Consider the following 19,143-nt stretch of genomic DNA (forward strand, 5'->3'; position numbering starts at 1 on the left):
AGTTACTCTCCCATGTTCGTTCTGAGGATCATCATAAGGGCGAAGCCTACCTCTATCTGCTCTCACTGCATCTCTCTTGTTTTCTTCTACATTCCAACAACGGCAAGCAATACCCAAAACAGAAACTTGTGCTAAGTGCATCACCAACATCACATGCCGAAAAACTAATTTAAGAGGCACTACTTATTAATCTTCTGAAATCAACCAGGGATGCTACTGTTGCCAAAACTTCTTTATACAGAAGGAAAATGAAAGATATTAGAATGTTGGATTAGACAGAGTAAACTGTCAACCTTTGTGACTGAAAATAAGTTGGCATACGAAAAATACAAATCAGAGAATGGCCCCTCCTAGTTACTCAAAGGCAGATACCATCATTGTGATCAAAAGAGGACATTTTTCTTTATGTGAATGGCGACCTTGTCCAATGATTACCATGTGAAGGTCATGTTACTCTTGTCTTTTGAATTTATTTATTTTTGACCTCGAATGTTAGTGTGCCACTCCTGCCTTCAGAACACTTAATACAGACAAATCAGTAAGGAGTAAGGACTAAGGTGATGCAACACCATCCCAGTTGCCTACGACAACTTCAGCCATTTGCAACTTTCCACTGAAAATCATCCGAGAACAAATTCCTATTGAACCATTTGACAAGTTAGCCTTGTTGAGTTGGGGCTTAACTTGATGAGTTGATTTAGAATGGATTGATAATTGCATGATGTAGTGTCCTAAACAAGAATGGAATGTGTTGATATATTTTGTTTAGGAAAAGTGACTTTCCTCCTTGGAGTTGGACTTGAAGCATTTTTCCTTGAAATAATAATAATAAAAAAAACTTCTTTTTCTAATGAAGGACTTTGTTGCTAGTATAAATAGAATGTGTAGTTACTAGTTTGTGTGCCTCCCATATTGATGGTTTGTGGTGGCAACCAAAAAGAATTAGCGACGTGGTATTTTTTTTCTTGTGAACGATTTCTAGGATGTAACTGGGTTTTGGCTAGTGAGGTGGTTGTGCGTGTTTAATTTGTTCTTGAAAACCCCATATTTGACAGTGGAGTTTTGTAGAGCAGGCTTTGCCGAACCACATTATATTTTGTGTCCCTTTTATTTTATTTAATTATTTGGTTTGCTTGGGTTTTGCACAACAATTGGTAACAGAGGAGGTTGTTGGAAGTCTTGTGCAAAACAATTGAAGATGGAGAGGGCAAAAACTAGCGAAGAAATTTGAGATAGAATTGTTTGATGGGATAAACAATTTTGTTCTTTGGCAAAGCACCTTGAAGGATGTTCTAACAACTCAAAGAGACTAGCTTGAACAATTGAAGGACATTGATTATAATTATTATTTAGTCTGTTTTATCAAATTCTAGACCGATAATGGATTACCGTAATTGAGAATGCTTTTATTGTCATGGAAAAGGCCATATTAGTACCACCGTCGCCATCTTAGTACCATTGTGAGAAGATGAAAGCCGACTTAAATGAGTTGATTTAATCGCAAGAAGTTTGGAGAAGTATGTTTTTTAATGAAAGAAGGATTCTTTTCCTAACAAAGGCCCCTATTGCTAGTATAAATAGCATATGTAATGACTAGTTTATGTTTGCCTCCATATGTATCTAGCATAATTCTTAGATCAAAAGCTAAATAATAGGTATCTAGCATTAAACTGTTGTGAAGGCATCAGCACACTAGAGCACTATGAGCTATGAAGGCTTGAGAATTTGCCAACTCATAAAATCAGCCTAGTATGACATACCTTCTACTTAACCATCCTTTTCTAAGACATGCATACATCAAGCAACTTTCTAACCATTTGCTATCGCAAATCATGAGATCAGAACAGAATTACAAAGTAACTTCTCTTTTCTGGTCATCAAGATACCAAGCCCTGCATTGTTAATAACATTCACCCATAATACTTTGGTCTTTACCAAAATTAGAAAAGAAAACTAGAGAACTAAAACTAGAGTCCCTAGATGTGGGTTAGTCCACGTTTTTTACATCTAATTACCACTAGCGATTTGTCTTCAACCATCCAAGTTCGATGATGAAACGCCAAAGTTAGTGTGTCGCAATCATGTACATTCAGAAATCATACCGTAGGCTAGTTTTGATGGTTGAGGTGGTCCATCTAACATGCTCAATTGTCTTCTCAGCTTAAGAATATGAGCTTGCACCTATCATATTTCATATACCATCAGAAAAGGTATCCTAGCAAGTTCTAAACACTGGAGCAGTCTGTCTATGAAACAATAGAAACAAGCATACAAGATAAAGCACCAACAACTAAATAGCATATGCAATTAGGAAAAGCTTATAAAGTAAACCAATAATACATAAACAAAATTTGGAAAATGATATAGATCCAATATTGCCTTTTTTCTCAAGGACACATTTTGGAATGGAGAGGGGTCTAGCATTTTCCGATAGCCTTTAAAGTCCAACCAAGAAAGAGCATATAACAGAAAGTAGCAAAGAGACGGGTAGTCATGGCTAACCCCCCCTCACCCTAAATGTACATACAGAGCTAACATTCTTATGTAAACATCTCAGATTATTCAATTATACAGCATGCACATTCACAACTACCGGTAAAACCACACACAATGACTGTAAGCAATTATGAATCATTTGATAAAGTTAATTAGCTAAGAGCCTAAGACTAACCTGCTGACGAGCAGATGCAAGTTTCAAAAGCTCATCTGCCTCTGAAAAATTTATGAACCAGTGATTCAATGGATGGTTTTTGGTATCATCTTTCCCTTTCACATTCATATTTGGGCTTGGAACTGCAGTAGTCCAAATGTTAAAATGTAACCATGTAGAAATCACTGCTGAGAAAATTTACAAAGCATGAAATTTTACCAGGAGCAGGCAAGTTAAATCCAGCAGGAAGTCGTGGCACATATACAGCAGGATGATTCAGCACGCGAGCCAAAAAGTTCTCTGAGGGGTCAGGAAAGACAATCTCATTATAAGTTTCCACAACAACAGGTTTCTTGGTTGACTGTGGACCACTTTCAGCATCAGGATACAGCTTCAATAAGTGGAACCTAATTGATAAAAATTAAACCACCATTAGCGAGATAATCTCCCTCCCTGGTAGTAAAAACACCAAATTAAAAACTTAAACTACTCACAAGTCCACATGCTTATCACAGACATCGTCATGAAAAAGTATGGAGATACAGATTTCAAATTCACCCCAACCACATTCAGATAACTCAAATGGTGGAGATTCAACAACTCTTATAGGGTTATCAAAACTAGGATGCAATTGAAACACGACTTGCTTTATCACTACACCAAGATCCTCATTCGTCGCTCCGCGTACATACACTGTCCATTTATGAGACTGTAACCTAATTCAAAAAAAAAGAAGAAAGAAAGAAAGAAAAAAATAAAAAGCAAAGAAATATCCAAAAACCATTTAAGCAAAACATAAGAATGCAACTTACTCATTGGCCTTTTTACCAAGGTAAAATGCCATAGTTCCATATACCACCGGAACACTGATTTCAACATCTTTAAGCCTCTTGTTTTCATCCTAAATCACAACATCAAAATTAACACACCTAGTTTAACTAAGAATAAAATAATAATTAACACGCTTATTAATTCAAAATAAATAAATAAATAATGAGATATTATAATCCTCACAACAATGTATGGTCCATCAACAACAAATTAAACTCTCCGCACATCTGTTACACAAACTGCAGCAATTTTTGACAAATCACGATGCCCGTGATCAAAAGTTAATCTTACTGACTGTAACTGTGCATGCACACACACTGCTTTGATTTTGACACTTGCAAATCTGATTAACTATAAAAGTAGTACATTTCTTTACATGGGATTTCATAAAAAAAAATGGATTTTTTGATGGGTATGATCAGCTATAAAACCTGGAATGACTTTGGAAAAATGGGATTTCAAAAATGGAAAGTGAGAAGCTGTTATGTTATGGGTGAGTTATTATTACCTGGTTTATGTTGTTGTCGGTGTAGTCAGTGGGTTTGATGCGTTGAGGTTTTGCAGCAGACTCGACATCTTCTAGCTGAATGCTTGTTTTCGAGGGTAATGGAGTTGTCGTGTGGGGCATTTTATTACCACTTTGCAAATGGAAATTTGCAGGAGTTAGGCTTTAAATCGCTCACTACCATATTTTTGGGTTTTGGATGAAGTTTTTGTTTTTCTCGAAAAGAAAAGGAAGTGGATTGTTTTAGTAACTATCTTTTAGTCCTTGGATATTGAAGAACTCTACACTTGAGGCCCTATATTTAACTTTCATATGCATTCTGGCTAACGAGACCCCTTTTTTCATTTTATCAATATTCTACAAAAATATTAAAAAATATATTAAAATAAAGACTAAAAAATGGGAATTTCCTATGAATTTGCTGAGCAATTAACAATTGGAGCCTTATTAGTTTTTTTGAAAACTGCAGAGTTGAATTTTTAAACAATAGACACTAAAGTAAAATATTGTTTGTTACAAGGAAGGGTCTAAAATATAGTTTTTCCACTTTTTTTTTTCCCTTCCCTCAGACGTATGCTGACATGTCGTTCGCTAGCGTTGGTATCAATAGATCTATCTGTCATCATCCATACCAAAAACTAATGGGGCTAGCACTCAGAAAATAATGGCCATTACTTGTAAACCAAAAATAATCAATGGTCCCACCAATAATCATAGAAAAAAGAACACTGCATCCAATGGCGATTTATCATAATTTTTCAAACATGGTATTTTATTTGGCTTTTTTTTACGTATTAGCAAGTCTTTTTTTAAAAATACTGGCTAAGTAACACTCTAAAAAAAACAAAATAATACAGTATAATAAGTATATACAAGTCGTGATTGAAAAACGCAACACTCATATCATGTCTTAATACCTTCCAAAAAAAAGTATTGATTACATAAATCCAATAATATTAAAAATAATTACCAACGATACCTCAAATATATTTTATTTGCTGTTTAAAGATAACAAGTAACTCACTAGACTTTAAAGATAAGCATAACTTACTCGGGTTATCGTTGACCTGCCATAGTATTACTTAATTTATCTTATCAAGATTTTTTTATGGTACTAGTGGTGGTATTATAGTCCAAGATTTGATGTGTCTTTCAAGTATTTTTCTTATTTATTTTTTCTCTCTCCTCATGTGCAATTCATTTGACAATTTTTTTAAATACCATGATTCTGAATAACAATAAGCTTTTATTTATTTTCTATCTCTTCTTATATGTATGTTTTTTAAATATTGTGATTCAACAAATTATGAGTGTTGTATTTTTTAATCGTAATATATACAAACTATATTATTTTATTAATTTTTTTAGATTGTGTTGTTTAACTAATATATAAAAAAACAGGTGCTAATTTAAAAGAAAATCATTTTATTTTCTATATATTACTATAGAATTTAAAGCTAACAATATGATAACTAAACATTTTTTTTTAGTTCAAAATGATTTTCATTTTTATTATTATTATTTTTTTAAAGCCAAACAATTTTTTTGACCGGGTAGTAAATCCACCCAAGTTTTTCACTATATTAACTCCCTTATTTATTGTGCTCAAGCCAGGCACGAGTCAACCTGGGAACAAAGGTTGACTTCCATATTTTTTAAATCCCAGAAGGATTCTTACGCCAAGAATCGACATTTTGATTAGAGCAAACTGTGGATTCCTATTTTAATAGCGAAGGTCCGATTCCATAATTTGAAGATTGTCGAACGTAGGACGGCCCCTTCCACCCATTGACTACTCCTCTCAGCTTCTTGGCCGTCAAATCAAATAAACAAACGGACTCCAGATATCATAACAGGGTTAGAAATGATTATGATCATATATAATTATCATGGCTACCAGTATAGGCTAATGATCAGCCAGCACTCTCCGAGTCATCAGAGATCAAAACACGCAGTAATCTAGATCACACCATTGACTTATGATAATCTCCTATTATTAACTCAAAAACATGCATCGCAACGGGCACCACCACCAAGAAGAGCCATGGGAAATTAACAGGGTAGAAAGCAACATCATCGCATCTTCCTGCTATCTGAAAATGAAAGGAAACAGAATAGGATAGAAACCTGAAACCATTATCACTTGACAAACTTTGGTGAGGTATCAACTCTATTGAGAGTGTAACAACCTGAGGAACAAAAATTTTAGTGGTAACTAGAAGAAATCAAACAATAAATGATTGTAGGAATGGCGTAAAATAAAATCGAAATCCCAGATGGTTACTGAAAAGATAAAAAGCTTGTCAACAATTTGATTAGCAGGACAAATCACAACTATGATCAATATTTTTATCACTTCGATTTTACAAAGCACAAGAATGGTACTAGAAAAAGAGTTCACTGAGCTCTTAAGAATGTTACATTTTGGAAAAGGAACCTGAGATGCTCCGTAATACAGAACCCTTGAATCTCCGAGACCATTGAGCTTGAATGAAGCAACCATTCACCCCCGGCCATCTGGTGTAGCAGGATAGCACCACCAAATCAAATATTTGAAGCATTCAGGGCCATTAACTTGCATTGTTCATTCATGGCCAGAAGTTGAGCCTCTTTCTTATCAAGAAGGGCACTCAACCTCACATTCTCTTCCATAAGTTTCTGAACTTCAGTCTCTTTCTGCATTTTCTCACCCTCCAATTGTGTTGTCTTCGCAACTAGCCTGCTTCACAACAAAATGAGATGCTAGACAAATATGGTAATCCAGCAGAAAAGCTATAAAGGAGACCAAGAGAAGGGATAAACTAATGTTGAGAGAGGCAGGGAGGGAGGGAGAGAACTAGCCTGCTAACTTCCTATGAATCGAGTGCAGACAACAAATACGAGAGTGTAAGCATACAATTCAAGTAGAGGACTTTTACAGACTGGAAACCCTTGGATTGTGAAGCAAAGTGAAAACACAGATAGTACCACCAAACATACAAGTCATTGGCTATTTGAAATTTGATAAAAAATCCATATAGATTAAGCACTAGGTTGACTACTAATCATAGTCCAGAATGTACTTGAATATCCCAGAAAAGTACATTGTAAAATCAGTAACCTAATAACATCATCAATGAAGCAAGAGCTGACATAGACATCATTATAATTCTAAACAACAAGAATCATCACCAATAGCCAACAATTTGTGTTATCCAAGAAAGAATTTACAAAACCATAATCAGAAAAGGTTTTGAAATTTGATCACAAGTGATTAATGAATGTGCGTGATCAGCAAACCGTTCAGGTAAATATCAGTATAGGTTGGCCATGTCACCATACCTACTACTATTAGTAGAATATTGGTTCAAATCTCACACTATAGTTATCATAAAATCTAGAACTACACTTGTTGATAAAGAAAATGTGTAGTGAAGCTTATCATCTTATTTCAGGAATATCTAAGTACACTGACCGTTCAAAAAGCCTCTCAATAGTTTGAAATTGCCTCTCTGATGAAAGAAGTGTCTCTCTGACACTAATGAGACTGCTAACATAGGATTTTAGAGACTCGAAGTCCCTTTTCACTCGGCAAAGCTCTTGCTCATTTTCTGCAGCACATTGCCTCTGCCTAGATGTCTCTTCAACCAAATCCTCAACCCTCTTCCGCATATCATTCAAAATACCATTTGTACCCAGAGCAAACCGCTCCATCTCCTCTAATTTCAAAGACATGTTCTCAATTTGGATTGCTTTCCTTCTAATTTCTTCCTGACCTAAAGTTACCTTATCTTTCTCCAGTGCAGTTTCAGATTCTGCCATTATAACTCTTTTAACAAGACCTTCCATCACATCGGATACCATCTGCACAGACTTGAGTAATTCACCAATATAAGCTTCGTCTTGTTCATCATAGCTTCCTTGTTGCTTTCTAAGTCTGATACATGATTCTTCATCCGGGCCAAATGAAGAAAGATCAACATCCCGGGACCAACTGGACAATGGAGTTCCATTCCTGTCAACAAGCCCCACTCCTTCTAATTCCTTTATTCCACATGATGTGTGAGCTAACTCAGGAACAGCAAAGACTCGTGCTTTTGCTTTTAAATAAGTCAACAATGTCGAGGTTGTTTTCACTCTTCGCCAAAGAACCTCCATCTCCTTTGCATGTTCCTCCGACCCTTGTACACAAGCCTTCACCTCCATAAGCTTCACTTGTAACACATCCACTTGAGAGTGTCGCCTTTCCATCTCCTGCTTCCACGTTTCCTGAGTTTCTCCAACTTGCAACGTCAAACTTGACAAGTCGACATCCTCTCCTGCCATACCTTCCCTGAGTTGCAAAAAAAAAAAAAAAAAAAAAAACAGAAATTCAAATTTTAGATTGTATAAACCTCATGCCAATCGACAAACCAAACCCGTCAGCTTTAGTACATAACAACACATCATAAACCACAAACTCTAGTACCAACTACCAAGCACGTTGAAGATAATTATCAAGCACCAAGCTTTGTGAACAACAATGCAAATTCAAGCTCATAACAGGGATATTAAGCAGCAAGATCATGCCTTTTTCTTGTTAAAAAATCACCATACATTAAAATCACTACTAATTGTCCAAAAAAAAAACCAAAACAGTACCTTGAACCTTAATTAACAAAACCCCAATTGAACACGGGTTACCACTTACTGACCCTGATACAAAAACCCACAAAAAAATTCACAGATCAAACCTCAAATCACGACAAAATCACAAAAGGGTATTCTTGCATCAAAAGAGACAAATAAAAGACAATTTTAAAAGACAAAGCAGAGATTTTTAAAGGGTACAATACAAAATGTGTAAGAAACAAAAGACAGAGCGTGAAAAATAAGAGTAAAGAATTAAGAGAAAGATAAGACCTCTTTTCCGGGGTGCTGCTTCGTGGAGAGATTGACTGCGTACAGCTTGATTGATAAAGGAGTGAGTTTTGGTTTTTGTTTAAGGTATAAAAGAGAAGAGGAGGTCAAGAAAGAAAGGGAAAATGGAAAGTAATTTGTTTCATGTCTGTGTAATAATGGTTTTTTCAGAGCAATTTTTATTTATAAATATATTAAAATATTTTTTTAATTTTTTAAAAATTATATTTAATATCAAAACTATTTAAAAATATATAAAAATAAATAAATAAATATTGCTTTTCAACGGCGTTCCATGCAGTCACTTTATTTGCTTTGCTTTGTCCTCACCGAATCATAAAACGATGCTGTCTTTTGACGTGCTTTTATTTTCTTTCCTTCTTTCTTTCATTTCAACTTTTCTTTTCTCTGTCGTCTTCTACCTTTCTAAACTTCATAGATCTATCTTTTGCTATTAGTGGATGATTAAAAGCACGGTGATTTCTGTTTTTTTTTTTATGAATTTTATATAAAAATATATTAAATTAATATTATTTTTATATTTTTTGTGATTTAGATGTAATTATATTAAAATCTTACAAATAACCTTACAAACTTTTTAAATAAAAATTATTATACATCATAATAACAAATACACACTTAATTTTACATTCAATCTTACTTGTTTTCAACATAATCTGATTTTAATAATCCAATTATTTTATTTTATATAATCAACTTTGTTGAAATATTATGGTAACTATATAATTATTTTTATTATTACTATTTGGATAGTATTTGAACAATAACGATAATTCTTTCTCAGTGAAAGAAGGTTATCGACTCAAATATAAGATTTGTATATTAAAGTATTAAAAATCTAAATTATTTCTTATTAGCTTAAAACGCGTTTTAGATTATACTTATTAAAATCAATAAAAAAAATATTATAATAAGGCAAAAAAAAATCAATTTAGGATTTGCATATTCCACATTATCAATCAACATTCAATTTTAAAGTAATATTACAAAGTTGTATTATAATGTAAGAAAAATCATAAAACAATGTGTGTATGTGTGTGTGTGTGTAGATATATATGATATTCTATATATTTGCTACATATTTATTTTAAATTCTTGATTATACTCCACATTTTAAAAAAAATACCACATAAATTATATTTTTATTTAGGCCTTATTTGAAAAAATAATAAAAATGTAAATGAAACGGAACTCAACTCATAGATTAAAATAATTTAAGAGACCTTAAACTGAATTGTTCTGATGTTATAATTATTTTTCTTGTTCAATGTTAAATAATAAAAAATGTAATATACATCTTAAATTAAATTGAAGCTTATAGGATATTACATCTTAAAAAAAATATTCAAAGTATTTTGTTGAAAAAAGCTGTGTAAATTCTCTCATAGTTATTAGTGGGTGTAGAATTGACTAATTGTGTTATCTCTTTCTTTTTGTCAGCCACCAGCACCGGAGTATAGGAAGAATTAGAAGGTGGTAGGGGTTGCGAAGTCAAATCAACCATTCCATTCCGTATCTCGGCTTTGGAATCGGTCTCGGGTGAGATCTTATCGAGTATCGATTCCGGATCAAGGCCATATTTGTTTTGTGGGAAATAGTAGGAACTATTTTTTAATCTTTTTCATATTCATTTAGTATTTAAAAAAATCTGGTTAATAAAAATTACTTTTTAATTTAAAAATATTTAGTTTTTTTTATATTTTGAACATAATAAAACTTTAAGAAATTTTAATATATATATATATATATATTTAGTTGATTATATCAAATTTAATTATTAATTTTTTTATTATTATATATTGTGTTATATATCTTTTTTAATTATGTTTTTTAGAATTTAATTTTATTTTATTTTTATATCAATTTTAATTTTTATTTTTTTTACTATTCTTTTATTGATTGAAGTTTTTATTTTTCATATTCAATTCATATATATTTTTTTATTTTATTTGAAATAATTTATTAAATTTAATTATTTTTAAATTTCATTAATTTTCAACTTTTTTAAAATATAAAATTTGGTTCTATTATTTTAATTGTTACTTATTTTATTTGAAATAATTTATAAAACTATATAATTTTTAATTTTATTTTTCTTCAATATTTTTATCTATTAGTTCCTTTTTTTATATAAATTTAGAAAAAAATGAAAAAAAATTACTTTTCAATTTATTTTTTCATGAAATAATAAAACACTAGAAAATATTTTTTAATTTATTTTTTATAATACTATCAAATATAAAAATAAAATAAATTTTTTTTCCAGACAAAAAAAAGAGGTCCACAGGTGTTGTTATCTTGGTTTAGAAGGCAAATAGATTTTATTATTATTCTATTATCTCCTATTTAAATCAAACGAGTAAGAGAATTATTTTTTGTGAAAATTGACTAGAAATATATATAAAAATTATAACTACAAAAATTTGGGATAATTATATTGATAAAGAGACCGTTGTTCTGTTTATGAAATTAAACCAGCAATTGTTGGATTTTAATTTTCATGTGTTATGAATCATTTGTTTTATTTATTTATTTTTTTAAAAAATAACTAGCTGATGAAGGTATCCAAACAATGGATTTCAAAACTAATGGTGGTGATTTTCCCTTAATTATACACGTTGGGGCCATTACCCTCAAGCTTGTTTCTTAATTAATATCAAAGCAATTACCTATATTTTCCATTTCACCATCGCTATATTTTTCCTTGCATGCCATTCCATTTCACACATTCTAGCCCTTCAACAAAACAAGCTACTGGCAAAAACAAATTACACATCACTTCTGCAAATCTTCATGAAAAATTGGTGCAAAAATCAGAGACAAGGCTTAATTGACAAGACTAGTGCCCTTTTGCTCTAATATAACATGAGATAATTACAGCGGTCCTTCACCAAAGTAACGGAAAAAATAAACAGACAGTACAGTTTCTTCAATCAAAACCCTTCACAGACCAAACAGCAAACAGCTTGAATACATCACACCAATTACTCTTTTATGTCAGACCGAGAAATTGTGGATTCTTTCTCATAAACCCTCGGAACCCAGTTTCTCAAATCTCACAAGAAACCACTTATCGGAGCATTTTGTAGCACCAAGTCCAAAAAGAATTAAAGCGAAGCAAGCAATTTTGGCCTAAAACGGCAACAGCTGAATCAGGATTAAAAAATTGTTTCCATTACAGATCCAGTTTTTCAACTCCAGCCCATAGAAGATCTAAATTCCTAAGGAAGAAAATCAATACAAGCAAAATAGAAGACCCGATAAATCCTAGCCCCCAAACCCATACAAAGTACGACCTTGCCTCTTAAGAGCATAGACAACATCCATGGCGGTGACAGTCTTTCTTCTAGCATGCTCTGTATAAGTAACAGCATCACGAATCACATTCTCAAGGAAGATCTTCAAAACCCCTCTAGTTTCCTCGTAAATCAGCCCACTAATTCTCTTCACACCTCCTCTTCTTGCTAGCCTTCTAATTGCTGGCTTCGTGATTCCTTGGATGTTATCTCTCAACACCTTCCTGTGCCTCTTTGCACCTCCCTTCCCCAGCCCCTTTCCGCCCTTTCCCCTTCCCGACATCTTCGCAAACTTTCCTGTTTTCTCGGAAAATCCAACAGGGGAGAGCTTCTTCTCTTTTTTTTTTTTGTGCTTGAATGGTGATTTTCACAGAGAGGCTTGGCCGGGTATTTATACGAGGCAGAGCTTTTCAGAAAAGGCAGTTGTTTTGGCGGTAGAGCAGATTTGTGTTTTTGGTGGTTTAATATCCACCGTTGGTTGGTTATCATCTGACGGATGTTTTAACGAGGTTTAAAGGATGCCTGAGATTGCCAGCATGGCTTCCTTCTAGCTGTAATATCCGTAGGATTACGTTCTATCCATGGTTTAATCCGCGTCAAGCGGGTGCTTTTGTAATAACCGTTTGTTAAATCGATATAGGATTGCCAGCGTGGAGTTTTGCCTCCTTGGATTATTTATTCAAGCATCTACTAGTGTAATTATGCTGTTTCTACTCTTTAACGAAGAACAATTTTAAAACTCACCGAGGATCGTTTAAGATAAGGTTTGAGTTGTGAATTAAGATAGTTAATTTAGATATCTAAAATATAATTTTTAAAAAATTAAAACAATATTATTTTTTTAAAAAAATAACATGTTTTTAATAAAAATTTAAATAAGTTGTGAGTGAATTTGAATTTTTAACCGAGTTAAATTATATCAATTTTTTTCTCTGTTTTTTTAATCCATATCAGTTTACTTTTTGGGTTAACTTGTTTTACCAATTCTGGTTTTAAAATCATGCAATGAAAGGAAAAGGAATAAAAATAAAAACTACATTTTAATTTTCATTTTTTCAGCCTCGTGATGCCTTTTATTTTACTTCACTAAAAACAAAAAACGTTAATAGTGAGAATGGAACAATGCAGAAGAACGGAGTCCGTTTGTAACATCTTCTCTTCATCTATTTGTAGCATTTTAAATAATGCATGCTATAGTGGTAGCAAACTTTTATTTTATTTTATTAATATGAGTGTCCAAACTAGTTTACACGAGTCTTAATTAATCCCATGAATTTTAAAATTAATAACTATATAAATTTTTAATGGTATTAAAAAGACTCGAACTCATGACTATTGAAAAGTAAACTCAAGATCTGGCTAATTAAGTTATCCCAAAAAATTAGTGGTAGTGAACTCCTTTTTTTTTATTAACGTGGGTGTTCGGGTCAGCTTGCGTGTATCTCGACTAATCATACGGACCCTGAAATTAATTTTTTGATCCCAAACTCTTATCACCAGGCCGCCTACTAGATGTGTAATGATAATGAACTTTTTTTTTTTTAGTTTAATGCGGGTGTCCGGATCAGCTTGCGCGCATCTCGACTAATTCCACGGGCCCTGAAGTTAATAATCATATAAGCCTCTAGTAGCCATCATATAAGCAACCATAGGGCTCGAACCTGAGACCACAGAGGGAGCAAATCTCTTGGTCCCAAACTCTTACTACTGGGCCACTATGTAGATGGTTATAATGATAATGAACTCTTACATTTACAAGAAGTTGCATGAAAGGATAATAGTTTTACTCCAACTTGATGGATATCCGTTTAAACGGATATTAACAGATTTGGTATTTTATAAATAATTATCATTTGGATCGGGTTTAGAAGAAATTCAAAATGATAAATTTTTAGGGTGATGGATATCAAAATTTATTTATATCCGGGTTAATAAAAACTACATTTCTACCATAACTATACATAAAAGGATTTAATTTAATTTAATTTATTATAAATTATTTTCCCTCTTTTCATATGATGCAAGACAAATTAAGCGCTTGCTATTTTTTTTATTTTAGTTTAACATAGGTATTCGGGTCAGCTTGCGTGTATCTCGACTAATTCCACGGACCCTGAAGTTAACGACTATATAAGCCTCCAGTGGTCATCATATAAGCAACCACAGGTTGCGAATATGAGACCACAAAGGAAGCAAACCTCTTAGTCCCAAGCTCTTACTACTAGGTCACCGTCTAGATGATTAACACTTGTTATTTTTAATATTTATAGTGTTGTGGTTGGTTATTTATAAAAGAAATATACTCAAAAAATTAAAGCCCGAACGTTAATTTTAGCCAATATCTATTTAGAATTTATAGCATTGAGTATTCCTTGAAACTTGTTTAATTTCGAAGATTTGAGTAATTGGTACAATTTACTGTATAGTTATTAAACTCGATACTATCCAAGTTTGAGGTCACGATATTTGACCAAATTATTAAATTATTTCAGATATACTTTTATTTTTTTATAAAACAAAATTATGTTGTTTTTATTTTAAAAAATAATTAACAAGTTATAATTAGTTTTTTTACTAGAATTTGTCGGGTCAACTCGAATTTTTACTTTTAAATATTTTTTTTAACTCGGCTAGATCCTGAGTTGACAATCCAAACCATAGTTTTGAAATCCGGCCTGACTCGGTAGGTTAACTCGGGACCCGGCCGATCCTGGGTTAGAATTGGGTCGAGTTGAAGAAAAATAGGGGAAGGAAAAACCCGGTGACCCGATCAAAACCTAGTTGCAACCCGTTAACTTTTTTTTAACTAAAACAACGTTGTTTTTATTTTAAAAAAAATAATGAACACGAATTACCTTGTCAAAATCTAAAATTCAGACCTTGAATTGGGCTAGCCACCAAATCAAGTCTGAAAACTGTGATCGAAACTAACTAAATTTTAAAACAATGATTTATTCGATACATGGAAGAGATTACAGCCTTCACGGGATCACTTACATAAAAGTCATCTAAGTTGCTTAATCATGTACTCATGTGTATGAAATAGCAACCTTTTAATCAACGATTGCATAACTATATGTTTGGTGATGAGGTTGTAAAGTATTTTTACAATAATATTTTTTAATTAAAAATATATTAATTTTTTTTTCACACACACACACACACATATATATATATAATTTTTAACATCATGACTTCAAGATTATAAAAAATTATATAAAAAAATAATTTGATGTTTTTTTAAATTAAAAAAAGTTAGAAAAATATTTTAAAAAGCAAGTTGAATGGCAAAAATAAAGCTATGAACAATACAATCTAGGTTTATATTCTGCATATAAAATTACTTTATAGTAAGCTATTAAATCTATTTGGTGGCGTCATGCAGTGTAGTTGAAACCGAGTTTCGATCCGACCACAGTTTTAATCATCCTTAAAAAAAGAAAGCATCACCAGAACATTCATGTTGATGCACCCTGGTAGAACTATTCAATTGAAAATGTTGGAATGCCAAATTAAAATTAATAGCCGATACTATGAAAATAACACATTCCATGATATTTTTTTTAATTAATGTGAGTGTCCGAGCCAGCTTACGCGCACCTCGATTAATTTTATGAGCCATGAAGTTAATAATCATGTAAATTTTTAATAATCTTAAAATTTATAAAACTCAAACCAGTAATTTTTAAAAAATAAATATAAAATTTAACTAGTTAAATTATTTAGCATTCACATTCTATGATACTTGGAAAAAGAAATGAATGCACTGCACAAGCATGAGAAAATCTATTGGCATACAGGGAATCGGTATTCTGTCTCAAGTAAAAATGGAAGAATAAATTACTCAATAATTATAATTATAAATTGGAAAATTACAATAAGAACGATTCTGAGACAGATTCGAGGTAGTCCGGAACTCCTACCAGAAAGAATTCTAGATTATTGAAAATGTTCACATGACCTTCAAGTGAACCAAATTGTCCTAAATATTTGACTTGCTGAAATTTATTCCTTAAAACACAACAGAATATATCTCCTGGCTTATATCCCATTAACCAATTTTATTGATCACATATCTTGCAATCTTTTAGCCAGTTTATTCTTTCCCCAACGTCGCCGTATGCTTCGTAGCTGGGCTCCACCTTCATGGCCGTGATTGATGGTGACCACGGCCGGTTACACACCACTTGGTTCATCCTCAACGCCTTCAGGTACCGAAGTAGGAGGAGCTGAGGATTTTGCTGCTTCTTTCTGATAAATACAACACAGGAAGCAAAAAATAATGGTGAATGATCCAAGTTGCATAAGAGGCGCAAAATCTCTGTACCCTTTCAAGGATTCTGCTAGATTTTGTCAGAAATTTAATTATATTGCTACATCATGCAACTTGTTTGTCGGTAATAAACATAAACTGATGAGGTCAGGGACTTACTTTGCTTTCCAAAAACCTGCTGAGGCCCTCGAGACTGGTTTTAGGATTTCTAATCTTCATTAGTTCACCAGCAACTTCAGCTGGGCTAACTTGAACTTCTGAAATAAGCTTTTCAATGCGAGGAAAAAGATCGTGGTTCCATATGTCCAAGTAACTGGCTGCAAGCTGCTTGAAGGTGGAGAATGTGCAATATGAAAGATTAATGTGCATGTCCATTCGGCCTGCTCTTAGTAAGGCAGGATCGATTCGATCTTTGTAGTTAGTTGTGAAAACTATAACCCTTTCATCTCCACAGCAGGACAATAGGCCATCAATGGCGTTGAGAAGTCCAGAGAGTGTCACAACCTTTTCCTGACAAGATCAAACATAGCTTCAGTTCTGAAGTACCATGTCGTCGGGTATCTAACCTTAACCAGGCGAAATTAAATATATACAAGTCTAACAGTACTGATCTCCAGAGATTTGATATGTGATTTGACTAAATAAATAACAATATCTTGGACTTGAGTAGTTGAGAAAATACTTTTTATGTGGAATCGGAAAAGGAAATATAAAAGAATACTACCTGAGGCTTTCTAGGAGTTTTATCATGATCCGATGGATGCTCCCCGGCTTGACGATTCTGTAGCTCAATCGAGCAGTCGATATCTTCAACCACGAGAATTGAACGATTGGACATGTGAAGCAACAAAAACTCTAGGGAAGAATCAGAACTGACAGCGGACAAGTTCAAGCTGTAGATGTCAAAATTAAGATGGTTGGCCATGGCTGCTATCAAGCTTGATTTCCCAGTTCCTGGAGGGCCATACAATAAATAGCCCCGTTTCCATACCTTACCAATCTTCCTGTAATAGTTCTTTCCTTTGATGAATCTATCAAGATCCTCTATAACTTTCTGTTTGAGGTTTCCATCCATTGCTAGCGTATTGAAAGTCATAGGGTGATCCAAGTTGATCCCCTTACAGCTCCATCCATCGCGTCCCCCGCGAGTAGTGTAGAACTTAACTACCCTGTTTTGATCCTTAATTTTCTTAGCCATTTCAATAATGTAAGGCAGATACTTGTTCCTGACCATACTCGCGTGTCGCTTATGAAAACGAAGTTCATACCATTTCAACTCATACTGGAGTGCTGGATTGAATTCACTGCAGTAAGACCACTTCATGTCCACACCATGGAAGGTGTCGACAATCTTGCAATTCCTGTCGAGGCCATACGCCAGTGCCTTGATGTTTTCGTTCTTGCCAACCGTGATTCGTTGTGGCACAGATGATGTAGAGAAAGCATTGCTGCCAAGATATATCATCAAGGCATGAAAGAGATGGTTTTTTGATCCTTCATGCGAGTCGCTAATAACCATGGTGAGTTCTGAGGAAAAACGACTTGCTAATTCCTGCAAACAACTGCGTATTTCTTGCGGAACGAAATCATTGATGGAGCTACGTAGAATTGCAACAGAAGCTATCAGGGATAGACTTGACCCCATTTGCTCTTTTCTTTATCTTCTTCTTTTTACTGCTTGCCAACCCTTCTTCTTCTTCTCTGTTTTTTGGTATCTGTTGTTAAGATCTTCGATGGTGCATTCCTATTTATAACAGGAAAGAAAGTGCTAAAGACGTTGATGTAAATGCAAAGACTAAGTCTAGAAAAAGAAACCAGTTTTCCATGAACTTCCAGTGTAATCATGGGAAATTCTGCGCTGTGGATAAGGATAATACGGTTGCTGCTAGTGCAAAGAAGGTTACTTGGAATTGCAAGGTAGATCAAGTAGCAACTGATATTCTGCTAGTACAAATTACGTTCGAAAAGATGCTTCAATTTGCTAGAAAATTGATTAATTCCTACATTCCTTTCCTTATTAAACTGAAAATCTGGAAAGGAGTGCATAAATTAATCGATCTAGGGAAGGCTTATCCAAAATAATAACTAGTAATTAAACACTTACTAACTATAGCTTGTAGAAGAGGTTGCTTGTAAGAATGAGTCTAACAGAGTCAGTGCAGAGGCAAAGTGCTCGAAATTGTGTGGAAGCATTTGACGGGGCGCCGACTCTCCTAGTAATAAGATAACACTCGAAGGTTCGAAGCTCAGGTATGGACTGACTTATAAATCAATTATGATTTAAAAAAATTAAAAATATCATTTTAGTTTTTTTCAACAACATTTTAGTGGGAAAAAAAATAATTAGTCCGAGCTAAATTTTAGATTAATAAATCACAAAGTTACCCACAAGATATTATAATACTACACTCCCACAGCTTCAGAAAATCCCAAAAATTAAATGACTTTTTCAAAAATAATTAAGAGATTATTTATTAACTATGAAATTTCAAATTATATATTTATATATGTGAAGTGTTTTTATCTTGACTTATTCATGTGCCACTTGGCATGAAATTCCTGACTCTGTTGCCATTACATTACAATCATGAAGAGTATCTTGTAAGAAAAACACTTTGAATTTATATTATTATTTTTTATTGTGCTCAAATAAAAGTACGCTTCTCCTCACGTTTGTTAATTTCCAGAG

General features: G+C 33.2%; 4 protein-coding genes across 5 annotated transcripts; all 4 read right to left on the minus strand.

Annotated features, from left to right (window-relative positions):
* Positions 1 to 1,793: 1,793 nt before the first annotated feature.
* On the minus strand, positions 1,794 to 4,189 carry LOC133672638 (transcription initiation factor TFIID subunit 14b). The gene is made up of 6 exons (XM_062093110.1): positions 3,990 to 4,189; positions 3,463 to 3,551; positions 3,145 to 3,366; positions 2,870 to 3,057; positions 2,672 to 2,793; positions 1,794 to 2,181 (listed from the first exon to the last, which is right to left on the minus strand). The coding sequence occupies exons 1-6, from the start codon at positions 4,107 to 4,109 to the stop codon at positions 2,080 to 2,082; spliced, it is 843 nt and encodes a 280-aa protein (XP_061949094.1). The 5' UTR covers positions 4,110 to 4,189; the 3' UTR covers positions 1,794 to 2,079.
* A 2,077-nt stretch (positions 4,190 to 6,266) lies between these two features.
* Positions 6,267 to 9,025, minus strand: LOC133672637 (uncharacterized). 2 transcript variants are annotated; one of them, XM_062093108.1, is made up of 4 exons: positions 8,868 to 9,024; positions 8,607 to 8,660; positions 7,441 to 8,298; positions 6,267 to 6,705 (listed from the first exon to the last, which is right to left on the minus strand). In XM_062093108.1, the coding sequence occupies exons 3-4, from the start codon at positions 8,289 to 8,291 to the stop codon at positions 6,531 to 6,533; spliced, it is 1,026 nt and encodes a 341-aa protein (XP_061949092.1). In that variant the 5' UTR covers positions 8,292 to 8,298; positions 8,607 to 8,660; positions 8,868 to 9,024; the 3' UTR covers positions 6,267 to 6,530. The 2 variants fall into 2 exon arrangements, with proteins under 2 accessions (XP_061949092.1, XP_061949093.1); XM_062093109.1 differs by lacking the exon at positions 8,607 to 8,660 and having other exon boundaries at positions 8,868 to 9,025.
* Positions 9,026 to 11,711: 2,686 nt separating this feature from the next.
* On the minus strand, positions 11,712 to 12,563 carry LOC133672645 (histone H4). The gene has a single exon (XM_062093118.1). The coding sequence runs from the start codon at positions 12,462 to 12,464 to the stop codon at positions 12,153 to 12,155; it is 312 nt and encodes a 103-aa protein (XP_061949102.1). The 5' UTR covers positions 12,465 to 12,563; the 3' UTR covers positions 11,712 to 12,152.
* A 3,446-nt stretch (positions 12,564 to 16,009) lies between these two features.
* On the minus strand, positions 16,010 to 18,214 carry LOC133672394 (AAA-ATPase At3g50940-like). The gene is made up of 3 exons (XM_062092798.1): positions 17,179 to 18,214; positions 16,614 to 16,964; positions 16,010 to 16,432 (listed from the first exon to the last, which is right to left on the minus strand). The coding sequence occupies exons 1-3, from the start codon at positions 18,097 to 18,099 to the stop codon at positions 16,358 to 16,360; spliced, it is 1,347 nt and encodes a 448-aa protein (XP_061948782.1). The 5' UTR covers positions 18,100 to 18,214; the 3' UTR covers positions 16,010 to 16,357.
* Positions 18,215 to 19,143: the final 929 nt, after the last annotated feature.

This window comes from Populus nigra, chromosome 14, assembly GCF_951802175.1.
Source record: "Populus nigra chromosome 14, ddPopNigr1.1, whole genome shotgun sequence".
Taxonomy (NCBI): domain Eukaryota; kingdom Viridiplantae; phylum Streptophyta; class Magnoliopsida; order Malpighiales; family Salicaceae; genus Populus; species Populus nigra.